Source organism: Anser cygnoides, chromosome 8 (assembly GCF_040182565.1).
Source record: "Anser cygnoides isolate HZ-2024a breed goose chromosome 8, Taihu_goose_T2T_genome, whole genome shotgun sequence".
Lineage (NCBI taxonomy): Eukaryota > Metazoa > Chordata > Aves > Anseriformes > Anatidae > Anser > Anser cygnoides.
Genome location: NC_089880.1, coordinates 29,978,656 through 30,003,701, shown reverse-complemented (window position 1 = coordinate 30,003,701; position 25,046 = coordinate 29,978,656). Strand labels below are relative to the sequence as shown.

At 46.6% G+C, this 25,046-nt stretch overlaps 2 protein-coding genes and 1 long non-coding RNA gene across 5 annotated transcripts in view; 2 read left to right on the top strand and 1 right to left on the bottom strand.

Moving 5' to 3' along the window:
- Positions 1–293: 293 nt before the first annotated feature.
- CYP2J2 (cytochrome P450 family 2 subfamily J member 2) lies at positions 294–17,348 on the top strand. The gene is made up of 19 exons (XM_048061996.2): positions 294–380; positions 1,038–1,306; positions 2,909–3,071; positions 3,680–3,820; positions 5,367–5,527; positions 6,304–6,480; positions 7,006–7,147; positions 7,322–7,509; positions 8,417–8,555; positions 9,172–9,348; positions 12,583–12,785; positions 13,348–13,510; positions 13,753–13,902; positions 14,362–14,522; positions 15,217–15,393; positions 15,651–15,783; positions 16,058–16,245; positions 16,752–16,890; positions 17,173–17,348. Exons 2-19 carry the CDS (start codon positions 1,100–1,102, stop codon positions 17,346–17,348), a joined length of 2,985 nt encoding a protein of 994 aa, XP_047917953.2. The 5' UTR covers positions 294–380; positions 1,038–1,099.
- A 2,150-nt stretch (positions 17,349–19,498) lies between these two features.
- LOC136791392 (uncharacterized) lies at positions 19,499–21,363 on the top strand. The gene is made up of 2 exons (XR_010833332.1): positions 19,499–19,581; positions 19,741–21,363. It is a non-coding gene; the product is annotated as an uncharacterized lncRNA (long non-coding RNA).
- HOOK1 (hook microtubule tethering protein 1) overlaps positions 20,964–25,046 on the bottom strand; it is a 40,259-nt gene continuing 36,176 nt past the window's right edge. For all 3 annotated transcript variants that reach the window (XM_048061975.2, XM_048061976.2, XM_048061974.2), the window contains one exon: positions 20,964–24,667. In XM_048061975.2, the coding sequence (XP_047917932.2) occupies positions 24,509–24,667 (159 nt within the window). In that variant the 3' untranslated portion in view covers positions 20,964–24,508. The remainder of the gene's footprint in view (positions 24,668–25,046) is intronic.

The window sequence follows — 25,046 nt, the reverse complement described above, 5'->3', positions numbered from 1 at the left end:
AGTAAAGCTTTCAAAAGAGTTAAAAGACTAGAGAAATATCATTTTTTGCCCAAAGATTACTTCCTGTCAAAATCTGCTTCTTTTTTTTCTTATAAGTCAAAGCTTTCTGAAAAGTGCTGAACACAATAAAAAATTACCATGCTAACCTTCTTACCATAATTTCTGGGCAAGTCTTTTTGAAAATCATCATTGACAGTTCAAATTTAGTTTGTTTGCACAGTACAGTTCTTAAAAGGTTAAAAAATGTTGTGAAAATATTGGCAGCTGGCAAGGCTGATTCATGGACACAGATGTCACCATCAGACCATTGCAGTCTTCTCCTGGACAGCACGAAGCTTTACTCAGAGGAGATTTTCGGAAACCCAGGAGATTAAAAAAACGTAAGTTCCAATCTCTCCTTTAGCCGGCAAGCGCATGAGCCTATGTTCTCACTCCTGAAATTAAGCTCCTTTAACTCTCATCTAAGTGGCCGGGCAGAGCCTTGGGCTCTTGCAGCTCTTCCCTTGCCTGAACTTCACCCGACGCCAGCAAAGCCAAGAAGGCTTTGGAGGGCGTTGAAGGCATCTAGCCCTTCACAGACGGTGCTTAGCAGTTAACAGGATCAGCACCTCAGCGACTTGCAGGCTGTCCATCACCTCAGATGCCTTACAGTTTTTAAATTATGCAACGCCCACCATATGTAATTAGCTAAGTAAGCCGCTTTCACAACCTCGAATGTTTGTAATGCTTATAATCCTTGTTGGGTATCTGTATAAAGGAGCTCTTTGTTAAGGGCAGAAGGGAGGAATTTTCTTCTATAAGAAAACCAGGGACTTTTCACGGATGTAAAGCTAAATGTTTGAAAGATCGCTTTTGTTTGGCAAACAGTTGAGTTTTGGGGGTTGTTTTTGGAGGTCCCAATGTTTAAACTTATTTAGCAAGTGGTCTGGCACTAGCCATACATGCAAAAGCAGCTTGCCTATGGTGAGTCCTGTCTCAGTAAGCTATAGGCATCCTAGATATTTTTTCTTTCTAGTCCTTTCTTACTCCTGTTTCAGCAAGTCTAACACCAACATCAAGTCCCTTCCTGGGATGAAAAATTGTGAGTTCACCAGCAAGCATGGAGCTTCAGCTTTGGCCTGTTTTGGTTTATCTGTTGGAAAAGCTGAAGAGTTGGATGCTCTTGGTGATTCTTGTCACATTCCTTTTGATTATTGACTTTGTGAGAAAGAGACGTCCCAGGAATTTCCCTCCAGGGCCACAGCTCTTTCCTTTTGTGGGAACCATTGTGGACTTAAGGCAGCCCCTCCATCTTGAGATGCAGAAGGTAAGGACGTTTCTCCTACTAATAATATTTTACCTCCTCAGTGACTTTTGTCACCTAACCTGCAAAGAAAAGGTAGGTCGTGAAGAACAAGCTATGTATTAACTGTGTATGATAGCAATCATTCTTGGTTTTTTATCCCTTACCACCACCTCCTCTTCCATGGGAGTTGGAAGGTTTGATGGAAAAGAAACTCGTACCAGATGAAAGCCTCCTCTTTCTTCCCGTTGGACCATGGCCATTTTGTGCCTGAGCCCAGGAAGGGTTTGGAGAAGCCATGCCAGACTCAGGGAGGGATGGCATTTTCCATGTGAAAAAACAAATTGTTTGGACAATGAAGATCACGTCCCAAAGTTGTTTTCACTCAGAGGCCAACAGTTTGCCCCATTATATCTGAAATAAACATTAAGGCCCAGAGTCAATCTTCTCCATGGCTTCTTCTGTACCACAGAAAGAGGCAGAGATAGCTCTAGAAAGGTTTCCAGAGCTTTAACTCCCACCAAAGCCAATGACACATGCTGTTTACCTTGTCTGAAAAAGCGGGAGAAAAGGTTCTGACATGCTGGTTGCAAATATCCTTTTAGTGACTTTTTGTCTCTCGCTTTTACTTAAAAGATTGACACCATCCTATCTACCCCAGATTTTCACAGCCCACTAGCATAGCTGTCACCAGGGGAACCTTTGAGGAAGGCTGAGACAGTATGCTCAGGATATTGGGTCAATAATGCACAGTTGTTACTAATAAAATTAATCGCATTAATTTACGCACATACAATGACAGAGTTGACCATTTGACCTCAGGCAGATTTCGTAAGTCACCGTGTCAGTTCAGGGCAACCATGTGTGTCCCTCTTATAGAGTCACACCAAGGAGTACATGGACTGAGACCTTGACAAAGCAGAGCCCAAGACAGGGCATAATTGTCCTTTGCTCTTATACATCAGGGAGTTAAGTACTGCAGAGGAGAGAATAATGCTAGCAATGTCCATGCAAGGAAAATGGCTATAAATTGGCTATAAATGCATTCAGGCTTAAAATTAGAGGAAGTTTTCTAAGCATCAGCAGTTGGAGCCACTTTCTAAGTGTGACAGCTGGAGCAAGAAGCCTCACTACTTCAGACAAAGTTGGTGAAGAGGACTACGTGTTGTGCCCTGCTCTCAGCAGCAAGAGCCTGGGCTTGGACACCCAGGGGGTGCCTTTGCCTCTTGTGAAGAGGAGGGAAGGAACAGGTGCCCATCAGTCACAAAGCAAAAAAAGTCTTTGTTTTTAATAACAATAAAATATTTAACAATAAAAAATTTTAATAATTTTGTTAATTAATAACAGCTGGGTGAAAGCCATTTCATATCTATCAAAGAATATGAGCAAACCATCCCTCCCACACTGCATACAGCTCACCAACATTTTCTGTGCCATCTCCAGCCTTCATGGAATAGCTGAGGTTGGGAGGGACCTGCGGAAGACCTGGGTTTGGATTTTTCTTAAGTCCAACCCATTGCTCCAAGTGGGACTAAATACAAAGTTAGATGTCAGGCCCTCTCCAGGTTAGTTCTGAAAATCTCCATCTTCTCGCTCTCAGAGGGCGACGAACTCTCTCTCTTTCAGCTTTCCGCTCGCTACGGGAACATTTTCAGCGTGCAGTTTGGAAGTCTGACTTTTGTGGTAGTCAGCGGGTACCAGATGGTGAGAGAAGCTCTTGTCCACCAGGCTGAAATATTTGCAGATCGGCCAAATATTCCACTTCTCCAAGAAATTTTTAGAGGCTTTGGTAAGTACAGCTTCCGAGATTTTGCCACAAACGTTTCATCTGTTTGCAATGATAACAATCAGAGTGAAAGAAGGCTGAATTCAACCCTCGGTAACTGTGCCAATAAAAGTTTGTGCACAGACGGCAAGTGCTGAAGTGGGTCTAATAACCTCACAGGTATATATTTGACTCTGTCTGGGGTTTAGGGCTGACGCTGGGATCAAAGTCAGGTGTTGACCTGGATGAAAGACAACACATAAAAGCAAGCTGTCCAATGACGGGCACACTTGAATAGTTTTCCCCTTCCCTTTCTCTGCCCGGGCTGCACGTAGCTCCAGAGGCGGGGTATGGAGCTCCTGCCTGCAGCTCTGCCAACAGCGTGATAGTACTTACAGTATTTTGGCTTACACCTTTTTTCCCACGCAAAGTGATAAAGTAGCAAATTCATAAAGCTAGATCTTTAGCATAAGCCAATTAGTCTTGAATTTTAATTCCCAGGCAAAGCTATGGTTTCTCAATGTCTGCAGTTCTTGTTTGCTTTGGTCTGGGGTTTATAAGACCAATGGCCATTTCTGAATCCCATCACCCATATTCAACACAGAATCTTTGCTTGCTTCTTCCACCCACAGGGCTCATATCATCAAATGGGCATATATGGAGGCAGCAGAGAAAGTTTGCTTCAGCAACACTGAAAAGCATTGCTGTAAGTTTTGAGGAAAAAGTGCAAGAGGAGAGCCGGTATCTTGTGGAAGCAATCGAGGAAGAGAAAGGTAGGCAGCCCACATGCAGCACCGTACCCAAACCTTTCACCTAGCCTTTTGCCAGATGAAGAGAGAGAAGTAAAACTCTTCCTCCAGGAAGTAAAACTCTTCCTCTTAACATGCAGGCTGTTTCTACAATAGCACAAATTTCTATCTTACACTTCCATGCTGTGCCTTTTAGAACATTTTTTTAGACCTTAGGTCCTCAATTTCATTTCTTCCTTATTAATATTAAGCAAATATATGCTAGGTGTTTATTAAAGTTTTCATGTTTATGTGTCTAAGAAGGCCTTTTCTCTACCCTGCGAAGGTATAAATGCAGCTGTCATGATAGCAAGCACGTACGCTCAAAGGCTCTGTTAACCTCTGCCTGTCTCTGGTTTTGCAAAGTATTTTAAAACTTGTTTAGTCAGGCTTTCCTTTTGTATCATGCACAGATGAAGCGTGTGCCTTGCTCTTTTATGGTCCAGCTTTTAAGAACTGCCAGAGGGACATTAGTAAGAATAATTTGTATGTTGGTACATGGGTGATGCTGCACTTCAGCTTTAAATAGAAGCAGATGGGGTTTAGCTAATTCTATGGAGCTATATATAGTAAACAAGAAAGATCTAAATAGGAATTGTGAAATTATATACTGAACTTGCTCCATTTTAATTGCTGTTGCACTGAACAGTCCAAATACTTCATGTTGCCAATTGATTATAGTCCTTTACGGTCCTAATCAATAAACTAATTAAGCTGCTGTTTTGGGCCTTTCTTCCCATTAGTAATGACAAATAGTGATCATGTCCATCACTCCAGTATCTGAGCGCCAGCCCAGCTTAATTACTTTCTCACGGAGTGGAGAGATCAGCAGTCCTGTGTGTGGTGCCTTGCATTTCAACGCGATGCTCCCCACCATATCGACAGCAGCTCAGGGCTGTGCAGGACTCATTACTGATATTAGGCTCTCGTATCACGGCAAGTAGCTCTGGGCTGCCTAAATGTGCCTGAGGAGATGATGGCCTCTGCTCGATAGCCCTCCTTAGGAAAGCAGGTGCAATGAGCATGAGTCCACACATCACTCTTTTAGGAGCCTATGGGCCATAGCAGCCATCTCTGGATTTTCCTTTTTCATTACCTTGTGGTGCACAAAGGCCAGCACAAAGGCATTTCTGCAGTGTGATTTGTCTTGAGCTCCCTGCCCCAGGCTCTCTTGGTGTTTAAGATGGACACCAAAAACACATTGGATCACACAAACACATACCTGCTTGTTTTCCCTGGGAAACCTTTCAGACCCAGCTTCAGCAGCTCTTTGCTAACATCTGTGTGTGCCAGCAGCCTGGGCTCTATGGAAGGGATGTCCTCAGGGAGAGGGCACCATGGCACACAGTGCCCAACTTTCAGGTGGGTGATGGGGTGTTGGGGAGCCCAAGACACGAGGCAAAGCCTCAGCACCACCACTGGTGAGAGGTAGGGGAGGTCTCACCCCAGCTTGACATCTGTAGGTCGGGTACAGAATGTTTTATCTGAGAGTTAAAAGCAAGCTCCGTGGCTTTCCTTTTGTTCCCACCAGGACAACCATTTGACCCTCATTACAAAATTAACAGCGCTGTTTCAAACATTATCTGTTCCATAACTTTTGGGAACCGGTTCGACTACCACGACAACAACTTCCAGGAATTGCTGCACTTGCTTGCGGAAACACTGCTGCTCATAGGAAGTTTCTGGGGCCAGGTAAAGCCAGTCTGCCACTTTTGTAACTTCAGCTCCACGTAAGTGCTTGGAAACAAGTTTCTAAGGTACTGAAGTAATCTGTTTTTCCCTGTAAAAAAGGTCGTGCTATAAGGGAAATGACCACGGGTATTGTTTTACATGAGGCTGGGTTAATCCATTAAATCCTTCAAGAATGCAGGCAAGCAAGTTAAAATTATTGAGGCACATGGAGAAAAAAGATTGTGAGATTGTAAAGCCAACCTTATACCTGACAGAACAGAAAAGCAACGGAAAAATCTTTAAAGTCCCTATATTTCTACCAAAAGAAGAGAAAATATTCACAGCACTCGGTGAAAATTCCCTCCTCCCCCACCCCCTTCCCAGCCAGCCTCTCAAATACTTTTATTTTATGACCAGAAGAACTCAGAGGCACGGTTTATAAGCAAGTAGGCAGCTCTGGGGACTGGCTGCCATAGCTCCTGCATGGCCACGGGCTGGGTCTGTCCTTGCTCCCCCGACACTCATTTCTGACCCCGGCAGCCACCTCCAACCTGCCCTTCGCAAGAGGTGACAGCGTCGGCCACCCAGTGTCAGAGAACTTTATCAGCAGTAAACATCTGCTTGATTCTTATCTTGTTTCTACTTATTTGCATGTGTAACTATATTGACCTTTGTAGCAAAACTGATTTTTTTCCTGATAGCAAGCAGAGCTAATAAATTGTAGTACTGTCTCAACTGTCATGGCCGGCTTTCCTTTTTAACCTAAGAAGTGCTCTTCTGCTCTGATTTCTCACCAGCTGTACAATGCTTTTCCTTTGATAATGAGATGGCTACCAGGGCCCTTCCAGAAAATCTTCAGGCACTGGGAGAAACTTCAGCATTTTGTGAAGGGTGTGATCGCGAAACACAAGGAGGAGTTGGACCAGTCTGAGTCAGGCGACTACATTCACTGTTACCTGAAGGAAATAGAGAAGGTGAGAGGGAAATACCTAAAGCCACCTAAAGCTTAACCCCAAAAACAAGCAGACAAGACTCAAGGCAGTTTTGTTAGAGGGGCCTTCTCCTCCCTACATCATTCACATCCAACTGGAGCAGCAGCAGGAGTCTGATCATTTTGAAAATGCACAGACTTCTTTATTTTTATTTTTCATTTGGAAGTATTTACACTTTGTCTTCTTCCATTTTTCATTCTGTCACACGGTGTAGGAGGTTTCTCAGGGAATGTGTTTAGGTTTCTGTGAGAACTCGCAGGACGGTGCTTGTTGTGGTGAAACTTCACATTTAGAAATGTTACCTGCTTTTAAAAGTTGCTATACAGCAGACTTTGAAGCAGGCTTTGGGGGAAACCTCATACTTTAATGAAAGAAAGGGACCAAAATTTCCAAGTCCAAGCGTGGTGGATAATAAAAGATTCGAGTTACAGACAGATGGTGTTGGATTTGGGTTTTGAAAGCATCCCCTTCCTACTAAGCACTTCCACTCTCTTCTTTTTGCCCAAGTTTAAGGGTGACACAAGCTCTTATTTCCACGAGGAAAACCTGCTCTGCTGCACCCTGGACCTCTTCCTGACCGGGACGGAGACGACGGCGACTGCCATCCGCTGGGCTCTGCTCTACATGGCTGCGTACCCCCACATTCAGGGTAGGGCCACTGATGGGTCCTTCACTATACAGCCCCAAAACAGATAATTGAAACAGAAAATGGAGTTGTTTCCAGGTTCACCATGTTGGACAGGCCTGTGGTCCAGCTTTCTTACTGGGAACTTTTTGAGCATAGATCTTTTTTTTTTTTCTTTTGTTTGTTTGGTTTCTGTAGAGAAAGTGCAGCTCGAAATTGACGCCGTGATCGGCCAGTGCCGCCAGCCCACCGTGGAGGACAAGGAGCACATGCCCTACACCAGCGCGGTGCTGAGCGAAGTGCTGCGGATGGGCAACATCGTGCCGCTGGGGGTGCCCAGGATGTCCACCAGCGACACCACCCTGGCTGGCTTCCACCTGCCCAAAGTATGCCCAGGACAGCAGCCCCCTCCTCGCCCCGCCAGCACGGGGTCTTCACGGCCCCAGCCCCAAATCTCGCCTGGAGACACCAGCCTGCAGGGTCTAATGGAGATATCTCAGCTCTATAGAAAATAGGAGCTGTCCTGATGGACGCTGTAGGGCTGTTATGGGTCTTGCCTCCTTACAGAGAATTGTAAGATCCTCTTGTGTTGGTCATAATTTTCAGTTTTACAATGTTTCATTTCATACAAGATGCCTTCCATGAATTACATGAGCAGAGGCCCAAGAAATATAGGAAAGCAAGCAGCTTGGATTTGTTAATTCCACAGAGTATTAAAAATAATCTATTAAAAGTAGCACTCGATAAAAGCCAAGTAATACTTATTGACGTGTATACATTGTTCTGGCATTATGAAAGCAAATATGAGATTTGGATAGATTGGGTCTCTTCCGTGGACATGATTGGTTGCTTCTTGGTAAATTAAAAATGAAAAATCTGGGCATTTTGCTGCACATTGATTGGAATATTTTTCTTTCTCTGATGGAGGATGCGAAGGTAAACCAGACACAGTTTTAACAAAAAGCACAGTGAAAAGGATCAATAAAAAAATTATTTGGTTAAGTTGCTTCCAGTTCCTCTGGGAACATGATTTTATTGTTTTAAGGTTGGTTTATGTTAACATCACCAGTGACAGCAGCACAAGGTACAGATCAACACCACGGTGATAGTCAGTGGCACATAGAAGTGAACAATCCTGCAGGCTTTCACCCTTCTTCAACCACGTTGGTTATGAAAAACATGTTGTGCTTAGTAGTTTACTTTGTGTGTAGAGCAGAGCTAATAATAAACTAGTCTGACAGCACATCAGCTCTTCTTCTCCATGCAAACTCCTCTTTCCTCCACCTCTTGCAGGGCACCACGGTGATGACCAGCCTGACTTCGATAATGTTTGACAAAAACGTGTGGGAGACCCCAGACACCTTTAATCCTGAACATTTCCTGGAGAACGGCCAGTACAGGAGGCGGGAGGCTTTCCTGCCCTTCTCTGCAGGTAGGAAGATGGATGGGGAGATGGCTTTGCTGTTTGCAATGCTTTCTTTTTTCCCCCCATCAGAGCAGGGGGAACTGCTCCGTGTCCAGCTTTCTGCCTCTAATAGCAGCCCATGCCTGGAATTTCCCACAGTGAAAATCCCCTGGCAATTAATACTGACTGCTCTGAGCCGAAGGGAAATCAATTCTGTTATTGCAGGATGAAAAATAAGGCTTTTTCCTCCTGCAAGAACTGTGTAAATGGGCTCTTTTTTTTTTTGACGAGTCTCCCCTCTTCACCCATCTGAACAGCCACTGCCGTCTGCAGAGCAGGAAACTTCTGGGGACGGTTTCTGTACGATGTGTGGGTGAACATTGCCACCTAACCTTGCTAGGAAGAAAAGCTCCTGCAGCCCGTGCAATCCAACTCAGGCGAGAGGAGCCAGGAGGCAATGGAGACCCCAAACCAGGCCCTTCGGACCCCAGACATCGCCTCCCTCATGTCCCACCGGCCCCACAGCCCCAGCAAGCCCCCATCTCCTTGAACAATGCAACTTCCCCTGCTGCTGGAGCAGCTATCGAGGACGATGCTTAAACCTTGCTCCAGACTCAGAGTGGATTTTTTGCTCCTTTTCCAGGCAAGCGGGCTTGTCCGGGGGAGCAGCTGGCCAGGACTGAGCTCTTCATCTTCTTCACCACCCTGCTGCAGAAGTTCACCTTCCAGGTGCCAGCCAGTGCCAAGCTGAGCTTCGCCTTCATGCTCAGCCTCACACGCTGCCCAAAACCCTTCCAGCTCTGCGCTCTGCCTCGCTGCTGATGCTCCTGAGCCCCCTCCCCGCTGCTTTGGCCCCTCACGCACTGGAAAATGCCCCATTTCCCAACCAGCCCCTCAGATTTTAGGCTGCAATGGCGGGTCACGGACATCTAGCACCCAGCGGCCTTGCTTTACCTGCGGGCAGTGGTAGGGAGGGCAGGAGGGCCACACGGCACACTGCAATGAGGACAGCCCTTGGGACACTTCCCTTTGTCTCCTGCCCCCTCCCCTCTATCAGTTTGACAAAATACATGAACTCTAAAGCCTTATGATTTCATTTGACCCTTAGCAGCTCCCAGGAAGTTCTGGGTTCATGCCCAGCACCATTATGGACACCCAGGTTGCCACAGCAAATCCTGAGCCTCAGGAGGCCTCAGGCCTGGGGCGGTGCACATTCCTCACAACACCCCACTGCTTGTTTTCCTATGGAAAGCCCATATCTAAGCAGGCATTCTTGCAGAGGCAACATCCATTTTTTACTCCCATATATGTGGAAATTTTAAGGAGGTTACCAGGTGGTAGTAGTAGCAGCTCCTACCATAGGCCAGCCCAGGCAGGATGGCACAAGGAGCTGCGTCTCCAGCAGGTCTCCAGAAATACGATATTGAAATTGTACAAGCAGGCAAGGCTTATCCCATGTGAGAAACTAAGTTGTGTTTTTGTGGTAGAACGTGTTTTTGAAGTAGAGTGTGTTTTTGCAGCAGAAAACTAACTTTCTGTGTTCAGAGATAGTTGTGTAGTCATAACAAAGAGAAATGCTAAGTAGATAAGTAGACAGTAGAAGGCCTCACTGTTCCAAAATAAGGTAGAAGACTGAGAAAAACAGGATGAGCAGTGTGGGAACAGTAAAAAAAAACAAAGATCACAAGTTCTCAAAACATAAGAAAGGAGGAAAAAAAAAAAGGAGAAAGGAGAAATTAAAGGGTTGATCAAAAAAAATTGTACATATATGGTACAGGGGAGCGGCGAGTAGCTTGTGAACCTGTAGTACTCTGCCAATGAGGAAACACGGGAGGTGATCAGGCGTCGGGTAGTAGGCAATAAAAGGTTATGATTTGTTTACTATAATGCGCTTCTAATTGGCAGGACGCCCACCATTGCAATCGCGAATAAAATAGCTTCACAGAAGATGCTGTCTGAAGAAAATTATTGAGATTTTTCTCACACCCAAGAGGTCTGTGCTCGTAAAACAGACGACCAGAAAGAAAAGGCCTGGGGCCATGCCCAGGGGGGCCATGTGCCCTTTCCACAGCCCTGGGCTCAGCAGGTGGCCCTGGGGGCCACAGGGCCATGACAGAGACCCTGCTCCTGCCCACACTGGGATCTCCCTGGAAAAGAGCCCACTGAGTATGCGACTGGTGGGGAAATTTTCCAGTTCTGCAACCAGGCATTAATACTTAAAAATCCCAAGCTGTCTCCTATGCACTTTAGTTTGCAATACAGTCACAGCAAAGACCTTTTTCACTCTTTTTTTTTCCCTCCGACCTTTCGTAAGTGACTTTTCTATGTGCACACTTGCAGGACACCGGCTAGCTCACAGAAAAGCTGGATTAATTCGCGTTTCCTTTCCCCTGGGCTGCGGAGCCCTCGCTGTGCAGTGGCAGATCTGGGCCACATGGGAGAGTCCTCTGCTCAGCCCTGCGCGCCTCCCGCCGCTCTCGCAGCCGGACTCTAACCGGTTGCTTTAATCTTACCGTAGCTTTAATTAATGTTTCACGGTTACAGGTGCCTCAGGTGCCTTTTTCTTTTTTTCCTTTTTTTTTCTTTTTTTCTTTTTTTTTCCTTTTTTTTTTTTTTTTTTTTTTTTTTTTTTTTCCTAATAGAGGAAAAATAAAGGATCTGTGGGCTTTTTCCACCTAAGGAGTTTTCAGAGCCGCTCAGGACTGGACACTGGTTTCTCTCCATTTTTATCCACGCCGGTGCAGGTCTGACCTCTGGTGTGTGGGGACAGCTCGTTTTGTTTGAACTGGCTTAGCAAATGTTGATCCCTTCCACTTTAAACTTGCCTTTCCCTGTTACTTTAGTGCCTCCTTCTCTACTCACACTGCTTTGTGGGAGAGAATAAATGGTTGCACTCTTCCTTTTTTTTTTCTTTTTTTTTTTTCCCCCCAATTCAGTGGCAAAAAAAAGGGGGGGGGGGGGGATAAAAAAAAAAGGGGGGGGGGGGTGTAAAGACCCCATGCAATAAAGGCAGGAGGCACGAACTTGTTTATTTTGAGTGGAACATCTCATGTGAGTGAAGGGGAATGCATGCATCTCTGCATGCAGATGCGTAAGTGTGCTTGAAAGCCAGAGGCAAAAAGAGGTTCTCCTCTAAAACAGGCCCTTTCCCCTTTAAGCTCCATGGCAGAGCAGCGATTCAGCTTTTCCAAGTTCATCAGGCGTGCAGGTCACGCAGCAGCTTCGCCCCCTTGCACATGGAGCAGCCCCAGTGGCACTTGGCCACCTCCGTGTTGCCATCGGCTCCGGACGTCCCCGGAGCGAAGCAGCCAGAGCCGGCTCCTCCACCCTAACACACAAGGCATATGTGAAAATGAAGTGTGGTGTGTGCGTGGTCAGACACCCAGATGGCAGCGGGACCCGGCCTCATTAGCGAAAGCAGCGGGAAGGGAAGTCTGCGGGCTGGGAGCAGGGCCAGCGTCACCGCCGGGGCAGGACACAACCATTCCTAGAAGCTGCTTCAGAGTCCAGACGTATTTACGTCCTGCCCTCACCACCCCACAGAGACGAACCCTCGCCCCGTGACTCAGAGAGCTTGTCAAGGGTTTGTGCAACCTTATCTCGTACATCCCAGCTGAACCCGGCTCACTCTGGGGCTGTGAGTACCTGAGAGGCAGTCGCCGCGAACGAGGACAACGAGAGGTGCTTGGACAGGGGCCGGGACCGTCACGGTGAGGGCACGGCGGTGGTGCCAGGAGGGTTTAATCCCTGCCCTGCAAGGCTCGTTTCTGTGCTCTGCAGGAGGAGGCTGATCACTGGGGTTTTGTGAGGCAGCGGTGGGGAGGTGGGAGGAGAGAGGGGAACGGGAATTGCTGTTTTGTGGGTTATTTTTAATGGGACCGGAGTTGATGTGTGAGTTGGCTCAGGAAGGGATTTAATCAAACAGGCCTCACGAAACCCGAGGGAGCAGGAGTCCGAAGGCCGCTTGGAGGCCAGGCCAGCCCCAGCCTCACCGCACGGCTCTGCGTGCCCCCCGCTGCACCCGCACGCCGTCCCTGCCCTGCCGTGTGCTGAGCATCGCAACTACCCATGCTGCGCTTCCTCTGGGACAGCATCTCCTTCCAGGTGCTCTTCATCTTCCTCTTCGTCTTCCTGCTCGTCGCTGACTACATGAAGAGGAGAAAGCCCAAGGATTTCCCCCCGAGCCCCTTTTCCTTCCCCTTCGTGGGAAACATGCAATTTCTGAACCTCAGAGACCCTCAAGCCACGATGCAGAAGGTAAGGGGGGTTCACAGCGTTGCAAGGGGGTCAACCCAACCCAACCCAACCCAGCCCCACAGCCCACGAGGACTCAGAGGGCTCACCCAGAGGGGGCAGGAGCTCGACTCTTGATCAGCAGCAATGTGGATGAAGTTTGCCCAGGTATAAGGAGCCAGACAACAGGCAAAGGGCATGGCACAATGCCACACGTCCAACCGCGGCTGCAGGTGCATCTGATAGGAGCGGAAGGGCTTTGGGGAGGGCGTTAAACAAGAGTTGTTTAGCTCAACTGAGGCTTGCAAGGCCTGGAAAATGCAACCTGGAAAGTTTTACTTGGTTTATTTGAAATGTACACCGACTCCCGAAGACTGATTCAGGAAATGAGGAAAAGAGAGATCACATGCAATCAAGCCAACGCTTGTGCAACCATCCCCTCTCCTCTCGCAAGCTTAGCTTCCCCTATTTGCATTGCAAATCTGCCTGTCCCTCCCTGGGGGTGCAGGACACCAGGGCTGTCCCTGTCCCAACAGACAAATTCTTTGGGAATGAATCCCCTTTTACTTATTTACTCTTTTCCCAGCTTATCGACAAATATGGGAACATCTTCAGCATGGAAACTGGCAGACAAAGGTCTGTGGTCGTAAATGGGCTGCAGCTGGTCAAGGAAGTCCTTGTAACCCAGGGAGACAACTTCTTGGATCGCCCTGAAGTGCCTATCGACGCAGAGATCTTCAGCAGCTTGGGTGAGTTACCACTGGGGACACGTCTGACCCTAGTCACAGCGCTGACCCTGCAGACGTGCCCAGGAGGAGGCTGGGGGGCAGCACCGTGGTTTGGCACTCATGCCAAGCAGAGCCATTGGCACAGGCGAACCCCAGGAGGAAGGGGCAGAGGTCCTGCTCCTCCTTGGGAAAGGCAGAGCCCTCACGCTTCTTCCCCCTGGGGAGGGCACCTGCCTTCGCTCACGGGGGGATGTGTCTGCCAGGGCTGATCTCCTCCAACGGGCACCTGTGGAAGCAGCAGAGGAGGTTCACCTTGACCACCTTCCGAAACTTTGGCCTGGGGAAGAGGAGCCTGGAGGAGCGGATACAGGAGGAGTGCAGATTCCTCGCCGACGTGTTCAGGGAGGAGCAGGGTGAGGACCATGTCCCACAGAAACCAGTCTGGCCCGTTATAATTTCCCCCATGACTCACTGCTTGCTAATGCCTGCTGAAAATACCCCTCTCACACGCAATGCCAGCGCCCTGCCAGCATCCCAGCTTCGTTCCAGGAGTGTTTTGCCCTCAAATTAACTGATGACTGCAGCGAGGTAGCACCCAAAGCCCACCTTTGGCTTACTGTTCCATTGCAGTATCTAAAAAATCTCGTGTGCCTGTAAGCACCAATGTCTCCAATTTATCCAAATGGCATTTGCTCTTCTGCAGGCATTTCCAACCTTCCTTTCCAAACAAGCATCTCCAGTCTCCAGCAGGGTGCCCAGCAGGGGCCACTCACTTCACTTCTACTCGTGGAATGTTTTACCTCTGATGACTATTTCCTTCTCCTTTTCTGTGGAGACTGAAGAGAATTGAACGTTCCCTTTTCCTTCTCCAGGGAATCCCTTCAACCCTCACTTTAAAATCAATAATGCTGTTTCAAACGTCATCTGCTCCATCATCTTTGGCAATCGGTTTGAGTACCACGATGAGAAATACCAAAAATTGCTGCAGCTGATGGAAGACACCGTTAGACTCCACGGGACCATTATGAGCCAGGTACAGCCCTCCTGCCACCAGCACAGACAGCTTGCAGTTTTGCAAGGCCATGGTTGCTTCTCTGGAGTCAACCTCAAAACTTACAGCCTTTTCATCACTGAACGTAGAGGGTAGGTCAAGTCCAGATGTTCTCCTCTGCTGTGGGACCAAGAGGTCTTCCGTGGTGGTTCCTACAGCTGTGTGGCCCCTCTCGCTCCCTGGAGGCATCCTGGTGAAGTGGAGGCCCCACAGATGACAGAGCTGAGCTACCCCCAGCTAGTTTTCACATGCTTTGGGAAGGAGCTGGATACAGCAGAGGGTTTGGGCAGTTCTCCGGGAGAGGTTATGGGACAGAGAAACACAAAGGGTGCCAATTCATTGCCATTCCCCATTCCATTGCACCGTGTAGATTCACCTGTCATTTCTTTCTGCCTGATTTTCAAACAGTGCAATGCTCACCTTGCTCTCTGCCACCCAGCATCACCTTCCCTGCCGACTGGCGGCCAGCCTCCCCGCTGTGATTCCGAGTAATGCACTAGTCACTCTCACAACGGAGACACCAATTTTTTGTAATGCTTTCCTGGAGCTGTTATTTCCATCTACTCCAGCAGTGTAGCAAGTGTGGCAGTGCAAGCTTCTCAAGCTTTGATAACAGAAGTGGTTTTTCAGCCTTTTATTCAATTTGCTTTTTTTTTTTTTTCTTTTGCGTCCAAAGCTGTACAACTTTTTCCCCACAATAGTAAAGTACCTGCCTGGATCCCACCAAAACATTTTTAGAAACTGGAAGCTGATGAAAAGTTTTGTGATTGAGAAGATCAACAAACACAAGGAGGACTGGAACCCCTCAGAGAGCCGGGACTTCATCGACAGCTACCTGGAGGAGATGGCCAAGGTCAGCAAGCAGAGCAAACCCTTCTGCAGTGGGGGTTAGAAGTCAGGAGGGACAAGAAACAAGCCCAAATCCTCCACCTGAGCTGCCGGGGCGGCCATTGATGTGCTTAGGATGGACACCGAGTTTGGGACACCCATCGGTGGGATGGGGCTGCAGGGGGCTTGGGGCTTCTACCAAAGCCCTTGGGGTTGACGTGGCACAGGCAGGACGGGCAAGTCCTCGCTGTTCACGCAGCACTAACACACCTTTTTGTGAAGCCCAACGGCAGCAACTTGCGTGAGGAAAATCTGGTGGCGTGCACGCTCGACCTGCTGTTTGCCGGGACTGAGACCACCTCCACTACTATCCGCTGGGCTCTGCTCTATATGGCTATGTATCCCGAAATTCAAGGTACAGTTAGCAACGGGGCAGTACATTTGCTCGTTTTAGCTCTCAAAGCTCAGTAGGAGACTCTCTTTGAGATAAAAAAACAGGAATCCCCCTGCACTGACACAAAAAAGGTACAAACAGTTTTTTTTCAGGAGTCCCCTGGTGCTCCATGACTAACCTGGGCTGATCCTTCGGGGACCCTCCGGCAAACACCCCGCATTGTCCCCGGGTTTTTTTTTTTTTTTTTTTTAATGTTTTTGCTACACCTTGGCTGACCCTTGCTCTTTCCAAACAGCCCGTGTGCAGGCCGAGATCGATGCAGTCATCGGGCAGTCACGGCAACCAGCCCTGGAGGACAGGAACAAGATGCCCTACACCAACGCTGTCATCCACGAAGTGCAGAGGAAAAGCAACATCATCCCTTTCAACGTGCCCAGACTGACAGTGAAGGACACGGTCTTGGCCGGCTTCTGTGTGCCCAAGGTAACCCCACTTCTGAGCACCAAGGTGCAAGGAGGAGACTCCGCTTCATTTCAGGGGCTGGGTCACTCACTTGCAGGCAGGAGGGACCAACCCGCAGCATCCCTGCCCCTTCCAGAGCTCACTCCTAGCGATCACGTGGGGGTTTTTTTCTGTCCAAACACCATTCTCGAGTGCGGTGAATCGTGCACACCCAGGCTGAAGGCTGTGGGGCAAGGCCCCTGCGCGCACCACTCAGGCACAGATCCCTTATCACGCAGCTGTGGTTTGGATGAACTTTGGCCTGTGGTTGCAGCAAATAGAAATACTGCTGATGACAGAAAATTGTGGTTGTATAATCACCACAACTCCAGCATAGTAGGAAAAACCAGCCACGTGATGGGAGTTAACAAATACTCGCACCAGCTTTGACTATGAATGCTCTTCATGGCAAGAAGGGAGGATAAAAATCCACCTCCTGTTGGCGGTGGCAGAGAAGGTGCAAAGTGGTTTTCTTTTTCTCATCTCAGGGCACTGTTATGATCCCAAATTTAACCTCTGTGATGTTTGACAAGGAGGAGTGGGAAACCCCAGACACTTTTAACCCTGAGCATTTCCTGAAGGATGGTCAGTTCCGGAAAAGGGAGGCTTTTATGCCATTTTCTATAGGTAAGATTTGCTGGATTTAGGTGCTTCTGTACTGAATCACTGGACTGGGTCTTCCAGCTGCACAACGGAGACAGCAAGTCACCCAGGCTGGGGGCAGCCCGTGCTGTAACACCTTGGGAAGCTCAGTTCAGGTGCAAAACTGGTCTTTGAAGAGTGACGTGGGCAAGGCGGTGTGGGCTGGGTGATGCTCCTGCAGGGGGTGGGTGCCGAGGCTTTTTTGGCAGAGAAACCAACGCGGCAGCCAGCGAAGGCTGAAGGCGCGGTGGGTGGCTGTCTCCGCAGGGAAGCGTGCCTGCCTGGGCGAGCTGCTGGCGCGCACCGAGCTCTTCCTCTTCTTCACAACGCTGCTCCAGAAATTCACCATCCAGGCTCCGCCGGACACCACCCTCAGCCTCCAGTTCAAGTTGGGCATAACGCTGGCACCCCATCCCTACAAGATCTGCGCCGTGCCGCGGTAGGGAAGCCGTGGCCACTGTTCTTGTAGAGAGAACATCTTGGCTGCGAGGCACCAACCTCCTGCCTGCAGGGAGAGGCTGTTTTTTCCTTTTAAAGCAATAGCAAAATAATTTCTTTTTACAAACAGACCTTGCACTCTGTATCAGATCAGAAAGGCAGTTAGTGCAGGATCTGCCAAGGCACTTTTTGGGCTTGCAGCACGGCACTGCAATGAACGAGGGACTAAGGAATTTCTTAATTTTATGATGGATGGCCAGAGTTCACCTTTGCATTCTCTAAAGTATTGCTAATTTTCTTGCCATGTTCTCACTGTTAGCCCTTGTTTTACAACATTAATACAGGTAGCAAATGGTAACATTTTTTGCTTTATCTTTGGCAAATAATTTGTAACCAAAAAAAAACAACTAACATCTCTCTTGTGCATCAGTAAATCGTTCCTGAAACATTTTTGCCATAAAGCATTTTGCAAAGCGAAGAGCAGCTCAGGCACTTCCCAGCACTGTCTGTAGCCACCAGTCATGCCAGCGCTTTGGGGGATGGGGACACCCGGGTAGAGGTGGCCGCACAGAGCGGCGCTGAGCTGCGCGGCGCCCACACGCACCACCGCAGCACTGCTCTCCGTTAGCAGAGAGGTTGGCACGGGAACAGTGAAGGCGATTCATGCAGGCCTGATGAATATGAATGACCCCAACAACATGAGTGAGCCAGCAGGAGAACTACAAAAGCCTGTGGCTGGGTTCTGGCACACCACAGTAATTAACGGTGTGACACCCACACAGAGCACAGGCAGTTCCCTCTGCTTCCGACCTCTCTCTATAAAATCTGCATCTGTAGCTACAGAAGTTGTGGGTCCTGCCTCCTAGAACATGCTAACTCATCCCCCTTTACCTGCTCTGCGTTGTAAAGGGGCTGGCATGCACAGGGTGGAGGGGGGAGCTCCGGCACGACGCACGACTGAGCCTGCTGCACTCAGTCCAATGGACAGAAGGGCCCCTGGAAAGCACTGGTGGCAAGTTATCGTTATTTAAAACCACCGCACGCCAGGTGAAAGCGTCCCAGGACTGGCTGAGGGTTAACGCCAGTCGCACATCGGCTCAGAAGGGCTGTGCCCAGCGAGGCCCCAGGCACCAGGAGCCGCAGCTCGCGGCAGCAGGACCAGGATGCCTGGCAGGGAGCCAGGGCGCAGCGCAGCACCACCAAAACATACCTCCAGCTCCCCGGCACCTGCTGAGGAAGCGAGGACAGAGCGATCTTTTCCTGTTCATTTTCCTGTTCATTTTCTCAGCACCAATTTTTCCCAGAGCACTTGTGTGTGCACACGTGTTCCCAGAGGAAGCATTTTTTTTTTTCCCTGCATCTCTTCTGGGAATTCAGTCACCCCCCTGGGAATTCAGTCACCCCCCTAAGAACTTAAAAGCATCTTTTTTCATGCAAGTGGTAATGCCCAGGTGGGTTTTATTTATTTTTTTTTTTCCCCCCACCTCTCTCTCCAAACCTGAGCTTTCTCCTCCACACACGGAGAGGAGGCAATGGGGAACGCTGAGCTGACACTGCAGACCTGCACACTGTACCCAAGCACAGCCACACAACGCAGAAACGACAGTGGGTGAACACCGCTTCTGGCAAGGCTCCTTTGAGCGCAGGACTTGGCAGGGAGGCTCTGCCCCAGCCTCTCATTTTCGGTGGCAGACACAGTCAGGAGGAAGACAACAGGCTGAACTAAGATATTATTTCTGGCACTTGAGGCTCCTGTTTCACAGATCTGTAAGGCAGAGATGTGAGCGCATACAGTGGGAACCAGCCAACCAACCTATTTTTTTAAGATGAAGACTTGACCAGGCGCCTACTAGAAGGATAAGACAACCCTGACCCTCCTCTCCCCACACCCTCGTGCCAGCAGCCCTCCTGTCCTGCTCCCAGTGAGACTCCCGCATCTTCCCTTCACAACAGAAACAGGGAAGTTCCTTTGATTTTCCTGACCTTATGTTCTCTCTTTTCCTTCCTTATGAGAGCAAAAAGGGGAAGGAAGGGTTGAAGTGGGCTCAATGCCTAGAATCAACTGGAAAAGGGAGGTGGGCGCAGTGATGTTTCTCTTGTGCACATTACTCCCAAAGCACTACCAGTCTGCAGGTGTCAGGTTTTTTTTTTTTCCCTCCTCCTTGGCTCAGTTTCCAGTTTCCTTTCCCAGGCTGCTGCTATATACAAAGGCTTCCTTCCCCTCCAGGTCTCCATTTGGTAAGTAAAGCTCTGAGCACAGAGCACATTTCACATGACTGTTCTGCACAGTGGCTCCTTACATGTTGCCCCACACACCCCTAAACCATCTCACACGGGTGGCTGACCTCCCCACCCCTTCTCTGCACCGGGGTCTGTACTGCTGCGGCTCTCTTCCAGGGACATCAATCACCTCAAAATACAAGCCTCCAGCTGCAGCGCTCATCTCTGAAGGAGCTACCAGAAAAGGTGTAAGCAAACAGGGTGCCAGGGCCAGGCAGCCTGACTTGGATGCTGCTTTGGGTAAGCAAGCGCCTGGAAACCAGCCCCCCTGCACACAGCGTCCCTTGCTCTGCTCGTTCCTCCCCTGCTCAGGAAGGCAGCGGGGGCTCCCAGTGCGTGCCCACAGCAGCTCCCCTCAAGCTGAGCCACAGATACTGGCTGAAAACATCCTGCAGCTTGGCTCAGGCTTCCTGTGCAGCTGATAACCCCTTTCCTTCCCTTCTCCCTCAAATAAACACCTGCAGTCTTGTTCTCTGTAAATGTTTTTAAGTCCTGTCTTAGAAATAACACATATGCACACAAAAGAGAGAGTCTTCTGTATCTGGCCATTTGCTTCACCCTCACTGGGACATCTCCACCAGCACAAAGACCCTTCTGCATCAGGATATCCCTCAGCTTCCCCTCCTCATGGATAACAGGCAATACAAGTGTTTGCTTACATGTCAGGCTGCTCAGGCGAAGGATCACAATTCAGAGAAAAGAAAAATCAAGCTCTGTGGTAAAAGCAGGTCTGCAACAAGGCCCCTGAAGGAAATTTGCCACTTGCTCCCTGCTGCTCTTCATGCTAGGGCCCTGAGTGGCTGCCTGGTCTCAGTCTCACTTCTAGGTTGAGGTTAGGGCTCAGGAACAGGGAAGTTGTCCAACTAACAACCTGCAACGCAGACTGAAGAAAGCAGTCAGTTTTCTTCTCCAAACAAAAATGGGCCAGGGTTGTGGAAGCAGGTACCTGTTCATTAGTGTTCTCTGTGGTGTGGCTGAGGAGAGCATGCAGGGATCTGAACTTGTTTCAGTAGCTATAAGCAATTACGTAAGTCATTTGACAGCTCATTTGTAGCAGGCTTTAGCCTTTCCACTTCACCAGATGACTGCCAGCCAGTTGAGGAGAGGGAACCAGCTCGACATAAAAGCAGAACTGTAAGCTGGAACAAGCTGAAAAGACAAGGCGAAGGCAGCACACACCTCAGATTTGCTGCTGTAAGACACGTATCACATAATGGGACATTTGGGACAGTGTGATTGTAACAACATGCAGAATCACTTCATGTGTTGCCTACAAGTATGGATACTTACAGCACCTAGGGACCATTAAAGGCATTGCTTGGAATAAAGACACCAATAAATTAATTTTAAAAATCTTTATGTGAATATAAAAGAATTATTTCCAAAGAAACAAACAAAAAAGATTAAAAATTAGTGCAACTTTTCAGGTTCTATGCAACACAGTGTTTACATTTGTTTTAAACTGACGATGTAGACACTGATACACAGAAAGTCTTAACTCTAGCTTGACTAGTAGGGGGAAAGGGAAAAAAGCAAGGAAGTCTTAAGAAAATCATTTTACTAGACATTATAAACTCAAACAATTGTTTTCATTTTCTATTTCCTAAACTATGGCTACTTAAATAAAACATCGGTATTGCTTATATTACTTATTTCCAAGTAAGTTTATATTGTATAAAATAGAATACCCATATACATATATATTTAATGAAGGAAAAAAAATGAGTTCAGTGAAAATTTTTATCGTTTTCTTAATCCACTACAATACAGCTGCTCCAAAAGTCTTCTCAAAACTGCTGCCTGATCCACCTTAAGAAGAACCTACTAGCGCCAAATTTGTATTATTGCTACAAAACACTTCTCTTCCATAACAGTTATTCTTAATCTCATATAAAGAAAATTATGAGTTAACAAATGATATGTCAATCAGAACTTATTTTTGCTTCTTTGGATCTGTATTACCCGTTTTACCAGAAAACGACCAAAATTACTAATAGTGCTGATTAAATTCAGCAATATTCCATGATTTCAACTCATCATTTGAATCTGTTCTTAACCGTGAAATCTGGATATGACACAAATTAATCCTGCTGCAGAGCCAAGCAGCCTCTTTCTTTGCCCTGCCCCAGCAATGGCCAAGCTTAACAGTGGCGCACGCTGCATCAAACAGCACTTAGATTAGCATCGTTCTGCTGTTGTGCCACGTGACATTTAGCCATAACACAGCAACTCTCGTAGCAGCTGTGTTTGACGTTAATGAAGTTCATATTAAAACGATATTTATTACGATCCTTTCTGCACACCCAGATGAGCTGAAGTGAATACAACAGTATGGCTTATCAAATAGTTATTTCTGCAGATCAGTTCCTCATTCACAGAACGTAATGCAAGTTGAACCAGCTATAAAATAGCCATTCTTCCACAGGTTCTCAAAATCCCAAAGAAATGCTAAATAAGACTGTATTTAGCCACTGACGTTTTATCAGTTTGAAAAATCCCAAATAAGTAAAATCTTTTCTAATATGTGAACACCTGATTCATTTTTGGCATCCCCAATAAGAATCCTGGGGACTACCCTGCCCTGAAAAAGGCTTATCCCCAGTAGTAGTTCAGTATTTAAATTTTTTCATTGCTACTCAGAAGACAAGCTTCTAATTAAACAATAGGGAGGTTCTTGGTCATTTTTGGTCCCAGGGTCTGCAGTTTTGAGAAGCGTACATCAAAGACATTTGCTCCAAGGTTTTCACTATTCAGCACCTGATATAACTACTGACACAGCTCTACCACTGTGAGAACAACAAATGTATCAAGCCTATTAACTAAATGAATACTTGAAGGATGTCCATGAAAGTTTTCATGCTGTAAAGAACAAAAGCTGAGACCCATTTGACACCATCAGTGACATTTTCACATTTCACTAGAACACACCGAAGTACTAGGCTTTAGAAAAGTGAGAGTAAGCCTTAGCAAGATGCTTATGTTCCGCTGCTCACCACCAGCTCCCACACCACTAACGGATTAAATACACAATTGTATCTTAAGAATAATAATAATTAAAAAAAAAACAAACTATCACTGCAGCAGTAAAAGACTTCAAAACCCAAGAGGTAGTCCAAAAAAGCAGAGTCCTGAAGAACACAACCTGACAGCCAAAACTGTCCAACAACACCTCGTTTGCAATATTCTGTTCCTATCACCTTTCACGAGTGTGGCTTTTAAATGCCTCGTGTAGATGTATGTTTTGCAAGGAGAAATTTTCACGGAATGCCTAAACGTTTAACACTGCAAGCCATCACCTCAATTAAGAAGCAACGCTTACTAAGTATTAAAAATGAATACTTCCCTTTTCTCTAGCATTGCATATAATGCCCAAGAAAAAGATTAAGATGCTTGCGAAGGAAGAAATCAAAGAGCAAGCCATACTGAGGGGCATGCAAACTGCAAGACTACACAGAATTCACAATTCAAAACATACTCAAAGTAGCAGAAAATTCTGCAAAAGCAAAGCTGAACCCAGTTCTCAAAAGATGGCCTTAGTGGTGCAGACATATGCTTTCACTCATGCATATGTTTGAGATTTACATTAGGTTTTGGACTGGTACAGCACCCTCAACTACTTAGTGTTAAGTGCATTCATTTAAGGCGTGCTGTAATTTTATTTTGTTTAACCACAGGTATAATGAGATTGTTCTAGACAGTTTGCAAAGAAGAATGGAATTAGCAAACTTCTTAAAAATACAGTTTGCAATGAAAATAAGACACTTCGTAAATAAAGTGACATCATTTTGTGAAAGGTAACAACTTCCCCCACCCAAATTTCAGGTATTAATCCCAATCTCATCTTCCTAGATCTAGATACTGGAACTACTACAGTTCATGCACTCTTCTCCCTGCCAACAAATAATTTTTGCCGCCAACAATTAGCAAAACAATCTTTCATTTGCCTGCATAGCACAATTAGTTCAGAATAACTGCAGTGAAACCACATTTAAAAATGAAGAAAATTAATTTCTATTCAAGAGGTTGTATAAATAGCTGGAAATAAACGGGTTTCCTTCCCACCCACACCAACACTACCTGCGCCCTGGCCTCTCACTCTCCCCCCGCCATAAATGCAGTGTACCAACACTCCAGACTTTTAAAACATAGCCCAGACTTCAGTTAATACAATAGCTTTTTTTTCTCTTAAACAGGAAAAAAAGTCAGCTTATTTGGCTTTGGTGAATTCAACATCTTAAAAGACAGGCTTTCCTTAGTGTATATATGCACAGACTTAATCATTATTTAAATAGACTGAGTAATTGTGCCTCTGACTTGAGATGACAAAGCCTGTCTTCTCTTATACAAGTCAACTAGTACTACATTTTTATTTTTTATTTTTACTTTTTAAATAAATGCAAATATTTTCTTACTTCTAAAACTGTACGTTATATTATTTAAAAAGCATTTTTAAAACTTGGTACTGATCTTTTAAATTTATTTTTAGAAGAGCCCAGCAAAAACGTCAAATATTGCCAGTTTCCTGAAGTACATTTTTGCATAACATCTCCCTGTTACAAAAGTTGACTCTCTAGCCCAAACACTTTAAATAGCTTTAAATATATAGTGCCAATTTTTATATTTACAATATATTCTGAAGGCAAATATAAATCTTAAGTTGTGCTTGTAAATACATACTGCAGTTATTAAATCTACTTCTACTTGGAAAACTATGTGCTACCTTCTAGATACCACTGATCAAATTTATCGCTTCTTGATAGGTTCTGATGTTGAATTCAGATTTGCCCTCCATCATAACCTCCTCTTTCATCAAGTAGTTAAAATGGAAGCTATAAAACATTTAAGGACACTTAAGCTTGTGAGTTTCCCTCATGGTCCTTGTGGTTCAATCAGATGTTGCACCCGGTACTTTAACAGTGAGATTCCTTCTGGTATTGGTGACATGGCGTTGTTGAGCCAGAAAGGAGCGTCCTGGGCCATCTCTGCAGGCACCGCTACTGCCAACCAGTCTAGCTTCCATACCTAGTTTCTGGAGGGTTAGGCTCTGTAAATGAATTAGATAATACTTAACACAACAGCAAAACAGAAGAAAAATGGGTCATCTTTCATACGCAAAACTAACGTTTACTTAACATGCACAAAGAATTGCTTTTATTATGTTTCTAATATAGCCTTGTGGTGCCATGCAAGATATGAACCAATGCAGAAGAACGTAAGATTCACTCATTATATAACATTAATTTTAGTTCATTGTGAACTTGTTCCCTTATTAAGCATGACATTTAATTTTACTTTCATTGTTTGATTTCCCTCCCCAGTGTGTATGAAACTCTGCGCTTTGCTTCAAATGAAAACAAACTATCTCTAGTCCTTTTCATAGTAATCTAACTTTATAAAACCCCTTGCAACAACGCTGCTGTAGG